The sequence below is a fragment of the Tupaia chinensis genome, unplaced genomic scaffold (assembly GCF_000334495.1).
Source record: "Tupaia chinensis unplaced genomic scaffold, TupChi_1.0 Scaffold000161_1, whole genome shotgun sequence".
Classification (NCBI taxonomy): Eukaryota; Metazoa; Chordata; class Mammalia; order Scandentia; family Tupaiidae; genus Tupaia; species Tupaia belangeri.
The window spans coordinates 4,702,847-4,712,080 of record NW_006159632.1 but is presented as its reverse complement, the minus strand read 5'-3'; the positions used below and the strand labels follow the sequence as shown (position 1 = coordinate 4,712,080).

The 9,234-nt window shown below is 50.2% G+C and overlaps 1 protein-coding gene across 1 annotated transcript in view; it reads right to left on the bottom strand.

The window, feature by feature from the left end:
• TTC13 (tetratricopeptide repeat domain 13) overlaps positions 1-9,234 on the bottom strand; it is a 61,223-nt gene that overhangs the window by 22,050 nt on the left and 29,939 nt on the right. Inside the window, exons 9-10 of the mRNA XM_027770861.1 lie at positions 2,354-2,436; positions 230-371 (exon numbers count right to left, since the gene is read on the bottom strand). Of these exons, the coding sequence (XP_027626662.1) occupies positions 230-371; positions 2,354-2,436 (225 nt within the window). The remainder of the gene's footprint in view (positions 1-229; positions 372-2,353; positions 2,437-9,234) is intronic.

Below are 9,234 nucleotides of genomic sequence, written 5' to 3'. Positions count from 1 at the left end.
GGAGCTATCCCGCGGGCCTAGGGATGTCAGGGACTACCCCGCGGGCCCCAGGGATGTCACAGGGACTACCCCGCGGGCCCCAGGGATATCATGGGACTACCCCGAGGGCCCCAGGGATGTCACGGGACTACCCGGCTGGGCCCCAGGGATGTCAGGGAACTACCCTGCGGGCCCCAGGGACACGGGACTACCCCGAGGCCCAGGCACAGCCCGCCCTTTGGGAGCTCACCTTAAAGTTCTTCAGGGCCTCCTGCAGGCTGCCATGGTGATAGAGCATCACACCCCGCAGCTGCAGCGTCTGCACGTGGTTCTGGTTGAGCAGCAGCGCCTTCTGGAAGCTCTCAGTGGCCGCTTCGAAGTTGCCCAGTTCTCTAGGGGTTCGACAGCGATGAGGACAATGCAGGCCGGACGCTCTCCTCAGAGAGGAGACCACCCCAGGGGTAAGAGCCCTCGCTGCGGCTGCGACCTTGTGCTACTCCCGCCTCAGGCCCACACAGCCCAACTCGCCACGCTCCTCTGACTTCTACTAGGTCACTGGAAAAGTCAGGACATGTTTTCTTTCCCCTTTTTTTTCCCCTGAGATTTTTGATAAAGGGTGTATGCACTCACTGGAGGGACAGAGAGACAGAAAGAGAGAAATCGCTCCCCAAGTGGGATGGCTATGCCATAATCCCTTCTTCTCCAGTCTCCTCCCAGGACCCGCACACACACTCACATTTGGTGTGAGTTTTAAGACACCCGGTCCAGGACTCGAACTCTAGTCGACTACGTGGGAGTCCAACAACATAACCATTACTCCACCTACTGGTCCCTCATGATGTATTTTTCTATGCAAAAGTGCATCATGACTTTTCTGACGACCCAATACATCTTACCAGCTCTTAGGCTGACCACAGGACTCCTGAAACTCTCTGGGGAAAATGCATGTTTTGATCTCCCAAGGCAAATGCTTATTCAGACCTCTCTCTCCAGTTCATGATGCACTCCAACCCCTAAAAAACTAGATCTCAACCTCAGTCTATGGATAAAAAACACCTTTGCCCTTGGGGAAGCACACAAACTATAATCGTAAGGAGGGTTATCATTCTGAACCAACTCCATAGGCTTAAAGTGATTTTGTCCACTGACGCTCCTTCACCTAAAATTTAGAAAGTTGTTACATAATTAAAAATTCTGGGAAAAAAAGAGTAAATTTTAGAATTGGAATCGTTCCAGAATGGAAACGGTTATTATCTTATATCTTTAAAGTTTTATAACGAACAAAAGTAACTTCCAAACAGTCAACACATCAATTCTCTATGAATATTTTTAGACATACAATGCCTGCTTACAGGTGCACTGCACTCTACAACGTGCTTTCAAATCTGTTTTCAACCTATATCCCTGACGAGTCTGTGGGACAGGAAGGGTAAAAGCCATCCCTTCAACCAAACAAAACGCAAACATTTCTCCACGTTAGTGCAAGTGAGCGTTTCAAACCATCCACATCAGATAAGCTCTTGAATTCAGCCTTTTCTGAATAAGACACCCAGCGAGGAAATCCTGTAGCTGTCTTTGTTTGTTAGCTTTTATTGAACCTTTACATGTGAGAAACCAAAAGCTCTGAGAAGTTGAGGACACGGCCCGGAAGAACAGGCAGGCCAGAGACATCAAGTGTCCCGACTCCTCGTCCTGAGCCCCGTCCACCAAACCAGGCCACTTCCTTTTCTATCAGAGTATACAAATTTTCATTGAGGCCAAAGCCAGATTAGTTTCATTAATCAGGGCAGGGCATGGAGCCAGGAAGCCAGGTTCTACTCAGAGTTCCGACTCGTCACGGAAGGGTGTTAAATCCGTCACTCTCCCATCGCTCTATCCCAGGGCTCTTCAGACGGATCACAGTGATGAGATGGGAATTCATTCCAGTTAAGGTCTAAGACGGCGGCGGAGACAGCAGCAGCCACAAGCCAGGGCTCACCCTGCTGCTAGTCCACCACCGACTCTCGAGGGTTAACCTTCTCTAGACCCATCCTGGGGATGTCAACGGTTCATGGAAAAACAAAATGAAGGTACAAGTTTATTTTGGTGCCAAAAAAGAAAAAAAAAATGGAGATTCATGCACAGTTTTTCATAATGCACATTTTCAGAAACTTTTTGAAGACCCCACACTGACACACTAAAGTCAAGACATGACATCCTCTGGTGCACGGTTCTTTCTGCATCCCAGGAAGACATGGATGAGTGTATGGATGCCTGGGCAATGGAAAACCACCCCTCCCTTGGGGGGAAAAAGCTATTTCTTTATCAATATCTCTGAGTGAGGCTTTCTGCCCTTGCCGCCCCCTCCTACCCCAACTGCCACGCCTTTGCTTACCTGTAGGCCTGCCCCAGGCTCTTATACGCATCAATAAAGTCGACTTTCTGTTTCAAAGCTTCTTTGAAAGACTCAATAGCTTCCTGTAAAAAGTATACAGAAAATGGTCTCGTTTGCATATTGTTAAAATTGAGTTTCATGTAAACTACTAGAAAATCCTGAAGTACATATTACACATGGTCTCTGACAGATCCCTAAACAGGACTCAGAAAAGGAGAGGTAGAAATGCAGTAAACCGTGAGCCAGGGGGTTTCATTTCCAGAGTAAACGAATGCACTACTGTGAAAACGGGCAGGGCCTTAGGCCTCTCCGTCATGATGAGAAAGCCATTTCCCATTTTGTCTACTTCATTGGGACTTAGAGAACCAGTATCACTTCGCGCTAGAGTCGTTTCCTTAATTAACAGGGACCCTATAGACCAAAAGGAAGCCTGAGAGCTGTATGAGGTCATGAAAATGATTACTAACAGCACTGAAAACTCAGCCGGCAAAAAGAAAGCCCAAGGAAAAATTGTGGACAAAACAAGCCAAAGGGCCCCTGGGTGGGCTACCTGAAGAAGCCCCATGATCCTGGTACGAGGAAAAGAAGCAGTAAAACAAAACAGAACACCACCATCTGCCTGGGCACCAAGGCACACCCGGTCTCCCCAGGCCGTGTCGGGGCCGTCTCAGGAATGCTCAGCGCACCTGCTGCTGCCCAGCCCCCCATCTGTGCAAACTGACGGACTTCCATTCTGTTCTTGAGCACACTGACACCCGTCTCAAATGCTCCTTTCACTGCGACTCAGTTATTATTTACTGTAATTAAAAAAAAAACTGTGAAAGGCATTTCACACTTTTCCCAAGGAGAAGATACATCTGAGTGAAGTTAACTGCTCCCAAGCATTGCAATCTCTGTCAGATTTAATGAAAAAGACTTCAGATCATTGCACACGTGAGTAGATCATTCATAGGGGGAGCTACTAAGACGTTACGTGCTTTGCACATGGTAGGCACTCGATAAATATTTACGGATTTGGTGGGAACACAAAATGCTTTGTGAAGCAGCCCAGTCCTATTTCTTTTCAAAAAATCATTCACTCCCTGCAACTTTGTTTTCTCTGAGAGCCAGTGGGGCAAGAGAGGCTGGTTTTAGACTCTTCAAAGACAAGAACTGGGACAACCACCTACTCATCAGAGACTGCAACTGAGTACCTGCCACTTGGCAGAAAGATGAGAGCGGATCCCTGTCGACATGGAAGACACATGAAAGATCACGCCCACTCAGGCTCCCTGCCATGGTCAGCCTTGACCTTTTAGGACTTTTACAACTACCTTATAATCCGACAAACATGTATTGAGCGCCTACTATGTGCGGGGACAGGGCGAGGTACAGGGATGCAAAGGTGAGCGGGTCATTATCTCTGCCCTCAGAACACAGTCCAATCAGGAAGCTGACTGTGTCACCAGGGCATGAGCACAGGCTAAGAGCGACAACAGAGATCTGAGCAAGTCTCTGGGGATAAAGAGGAAGGAACCACTACCTGAGCCGGGGGAAATCAGAGCAGGCCTCAGGGAGGGAGTGACAGTGGAGCTGGGACTTGGGGAATGAAGAGGAACTTGGTAAAGAGAGAAGGGGAACGGTGGCACTGGTAGTCAGCATGGTGGGAAGCCTGGCATGGCAGAGCGTGAGGGTGTAGGTAGGAGTAGAGTTAGGAGTCGAGCCAGGAAGGGAAGGACCCTGGGCTGGACCGAGCAGTCTGGGCGTCACCCAGAAGCAGTGGGGCCCCGGGGCTCAGGTGTGCCACTAAGGAAAGTCTGCTTTGTTGAGGTGACTGCTGAGGCAATAAGGGACGACACAGATGGGGAGGGAAGAGAAGAGACAGGTGAGCCCAGCTGGGAGGTGGTGCGGGAGTCTGGGCAAGAGATAATGAAAGCTCGAACTGAGACAGCATCTCAGAGGCAGAAAAGAGGGGTCAAGTTCAGGACACACTTTTAAAGGCAAACTAAGACAGAATCGGGGTGTTCGGGTGCACGGTGGGGAGTGAGGGAGAAGGGTAGGAAGCTTTTAAGCTAAGAGCCTGGGCAGGTGGCCAGGGTGTGAACCAACGCATGGATATACAGGAGGGAGGCCGACTGCGGGAGACGGGGTGAGTCCGGCCGGGGTGTGTCACACCTGGTGTTCGTGGACACCCGCGGGAGATGCCGGCGCGCCTGCTGCCCCCCCCACTTACAGCATGCTTGGACGCCACAGCTCTTCAAAGTCTGATTTCTCTTCAGCTTTTAAGAGTCTTTGGTTTCGGGGTTCCTGTCTAATCACTGCACAGCTCTCTACCTCATTCTGCCAAAGAGGGGACATAGCAGAATCAAGATTTGAAGGCATCGGGAACAAAGACACTACGTTTGAACGACTCGATCTCTAAACATGAACTGGCTCTGGATCCGCGCGCTTGGCAAATGCCACAACACCACTTTTGGCCACCGTCTTCCTCACTGGTCAGCGGGTGACCATCGCTATGTAACTAGGGGACACTCAGATAGCTCTCAGAGTGAAGGTCGTAAGAACAGGTGCTCTTTAGAACGCAATCGTCAAGATGTCTTTCCCGCACAGACTAAACGGATGGCGTTCACAGAAAAGCGTTTGCTGTACCCACTGGGACGTCCGGAACGGCTGAGCGCCTGCTGCGGTGGAGAGCTGGGGTGCGGGCTGCAGGCTGCCCGGCGTATCTCTAATGCGCCATAGAATAAAGAGCGATGGCCATTCATTTCTACATCGCGACTGCCGGGAGAGCCCACCCAGAGGATTCCGAGAAAGCAGACTCATCGGCCCACTGGATGCGCTCTTCCTTGGTCAGCAACAGAAGCAGAAACGTTAGGACAGGGTTCTTTTGTTAATTCAGCCATTTCGCAGTGACTCAGTTTTCCCATCCGGGCAAGGGACACCCTCTGTTCCCTCTGCCTCGTGGAGATGCTGCCGGGAAGCCTGAGACAGTACGTAACCGCGGTGGCCTCCAGGACAGCAGCTCCAGGAAATGCCAAGGGAGTTTCCATCTGTGGTAGGTGCTGTGAGCGGGCGGGAGAAGAGAGGGCTAGTAACCCGGGAAGACGGGGACACTGGGGCTCTGAGTAGGCCCAGAAACAAGGCCTATTTCTAGGTTCTCATCCTGGAGCTCTGGAATAAACTGAAGCCAAGTTAATCCTTGGCCAGTTTGTAGCGAGCATCTCCGTTTGAGCTCTTTTCTGAAAAATTCTCATTTCCAAACAACCTCAAGTGCCCTGCCCGTGTTCCTACCCTGGCTTTACAGTAAGGAGACTGGGACTGAGGTCACTTCTGCGCATTTGCTTACTTCCAAAACTGTTTCTAACCTCTTAGTACTAGTAGGTTGTATTATTTTGTATTTCCAATCTCTCCCCTCTGTGCAGGGGAGGAGGGCCAGCCTGAGCGCGATGCCGTGGCTCTGTGTAGGCGCTGGTGCAGGAGGAGGGGCGGGGCAGGTGCGGGCTCAGCCACCGACGCCCACCTGGCAGCGGCTCGCTCCCTGGGAAGCTGCCCCCATGGCCTGTGGCTGCCCGTCCGAATCCAGGGAGAACATCCTTGTTAGGACTGCCCTCCACATCCTGGCAAAAGCCAGACAAGGCTGAAGGGACAGAATTTGCACGATTCTTCCCAGTTTGACTTTCAGTGAAGCTGAACTCTCACAGGTAAAATCATTTAAAACAGACACCGATGCCTGGAGGCAGGGAGCGGGGTCACTTCGACTTTCCAGTTGTGAAAGAAAAGGCTGAGGGCATGTGGGTGACCTGCCCATGGGCAGTGGCCCAGGCTGACAGTGAGCACTCACACCCAGGCCTCCCCATGCCAGGCTGGATGCTCCGTCCTCGGAAGGCATTATCCCACCAGCACTTGCGGGGTGCTGCCATGGATCCGCAAATCCTCGGCACCGAGGATTACATCATGCCGCCTTCCCACAGGTAAACCTCCCACCTTCACACACACACACACACGCACACACACACACACACACACACACACGGCTCAGAACTGATTTCACTGCTAGCATGCACACCCTTCCTGCCCACACACCCCTGCCGTGGGCTACCGCACTCTCCGCAGCCTTCCAGGTTCTGGGGAGGTGCCCCCTTCTGGGTGAAGACTTCCTCGGTCTCCTGGTCAGTGAGTGCCCTCCAGCCCAAGCTGGCTGTGTTTAGTTCTCGGGCCGGTGTCTTCTGAGGGGTAGCTTAGTGTGTCCTGTTCAGAGTACCTACTACGTGCTAGGCCGCGAAGGCCCAGGGCCAGGATAGAAAGTCAGCTACAGCCTCAGTGCCAGCCAGTTCTGCACCCCGGCTCTGAGCCCAAGCCTCTGCCAGCAGGTTCTTGACAAAAACAGGCCTCGAGGCCATGGAGTCAGCGCTAGGGCAGGAGGGGAGGACGGGTGGACTACACTGCTACCCCAACCTCCCCAGTTCACACAGCGCTGTCTCCCACCCTCTTCTTCCCACACACGGGGCAGCCCTTTGGCGATCGCTTGATACCCCCTCTCAGAGATGCCAGATCCACTCCACAGCCACCCAGGAAACGCAGGCTGGCACATCAGCTCTGACCTGCCACACTACCAAGGTCCGAGCCAGGCTACCGATCTCTTACCTCCCTGGCCCCACACAGTCAGAATGTACCTCTGAACTGACAGGTTTGCTCAACTACAGACTTGTCCCTACATACCGAATTTATAGCTCCTCTGGGCCTACAAATTTAAGTGGAAGTGCTTAGTAAAGAGCCAGCTGGTGGCAGGGAGGTTAAGGTGGTTGGATCCCACATGGCTGATTATGTAGTTCGAGCCCCAGACTGGTGGTTTAAAAAACATGCTGGGCACACGTGCATGCATTCCCAAAGTCTTGAAAGGAAAACTGGAGAAGAAGGGATTGCAGCGAGACCATTACTCATCGGGAGTGCTTCGCACTTCCCTCTTACTCTGTCTCTTGGCAAGTACGTGTGCTTTCTAGCAAATTAAAAAGAAACAAAAAATAAAAAATGCTTAGTGCAACACTCTAGACTGAGGACCAGCTTGCAATCAACTTGACGGCCCTATTTCCTTGACATGCACAACCTACCTGACACACACAGCCGCCTGACGCACACAGCCGCCTGACGCACACACCCACCTGACACACACACCCGCCTGACGCACACACCCACCTGACGCACACACCCGCCTGACACACACACCCGCCTGACGCACACAGCTGCCTGGCATGCACACCTGCCTGACGCACACACCTCTTTGTCACTCTGTGGACTGGCTGGATTTCTACCTTCCCAGGCCTTCGCTCCTGCTGGCCTCCCTGCCTAAAGGACCTGTCCCCTCACCTCCCACCACTTCAGCTCCATAAACCTGAGCTTTATAAATCTGAAGTATTATTTCTCCTTCTATTAGCCTTTTATCTTCTCTTTCTGTACTTCCCTCCAAGAACCTAGCAAATAATAGGAGCTCAATAAATATGCTGATTCCAGCTGCTTTCTAGGACGGGCCAGTGAGACACTTGAGACAGCGTTTGAAAGCACATCACACTAAATTCCTCCCACCACATGAGAAACAGAAGCGTCACACCGTACACACATTGCACAACTTTCACCTTCAAAAGTCCTCTGTGAAAGAAAGTTAACCCTTTGTATAGCATAGCCATAGGTTGGTTTTTGTTCAGTTCTAACGACTGCTGAAAGTCTTCGTGGGCTGTTGCATAGTCCTACAGAAATGAGAGTGGGGAAAAAATAAAACAGTACTCATTAGACATTTAAACAGTTCCTACTTTTGATTGGTAGAGAAAAAATGACCAGTTCATCCTGTGCTCTTTTTGATGTAAATTCTACGAAATCATATATATCAGCTGAGTGCTTCTACTGCTTGTTGAAATAGCCGGCTTTCTAGGAAACTGGTGAAAACGACTCTCTAAGGTCTAATTTAAGCATTTCGTCTCAACTACAAGAATAATACGATTTCAAATATTACTCAAGTGAAGTTTCATTAGAGAAACTTCTAACCTAGTGTATTTTAACATACTGGATACTTGTAAAACAATGATATCATAGAGTAATCTTAGAATGTGTTAGGCTGAAATTGTTCAATATATATTTTCTTTTACAATAGAAAATTGTTGTTAAAAGTACTATAAGCCCAGAAAAATCATTGTGAAAATCAGAAATAAGCACTGCAATGGAAAAAGATACTCTAGTTAGGTGTGGGTCACTGATCTGCAGAAGTTCTAGTCTGGAAGCCATGTTAGTTCAAGCCACGGCTCCCTGGGTGTGATAAGCACAGAAATCCAAATATTCCTCTATGAGCAATAATCACACTGATCAAAAGCACACCTGTTTCTCTTTCTTGCATCTGCAAGGCTGGAGTGTAATTTGTAGACCAAAGGAAAGACCCTTTGTTTTTCTCTCTCTCTCAACCCCAATCCAGAATTAGTTACAGCTGACAGCTCAAACAAGAAAATGTTTTGGGTACTTTCTGTGTCTCCACTGGTTTTAATTTCAGCTAAAGGAAATGGCTTTACCGCTGCCGTCGAGCACAGACATGTCACTGAACGGCTTGAGTTCACATCTAACAGACAGCAGCACTCTGAGATCAAGGGAGACGCGACATCTTGATCATTATGAAAGGAAAGCTTCCCAAACGAAAGTGACTCACCTCTGATATGAAGTGCAGGGTCCCCCGATGCCTGTACAGCCGGGCTGAGGGCTGAAGCTGAATCGCTTTCGTGAGGTCATTCACCGCTTCATTAATTCGTCCCAGAGGGGAGAGAATCTAGTAACCCAAAATGTGGAGTCAGAAAAAATTCCAATAAGCAACCTGAAAACCGCCCACTTTTTTCGCCTTTCCCTTCTGCTTCCCTACCCCCCACTCG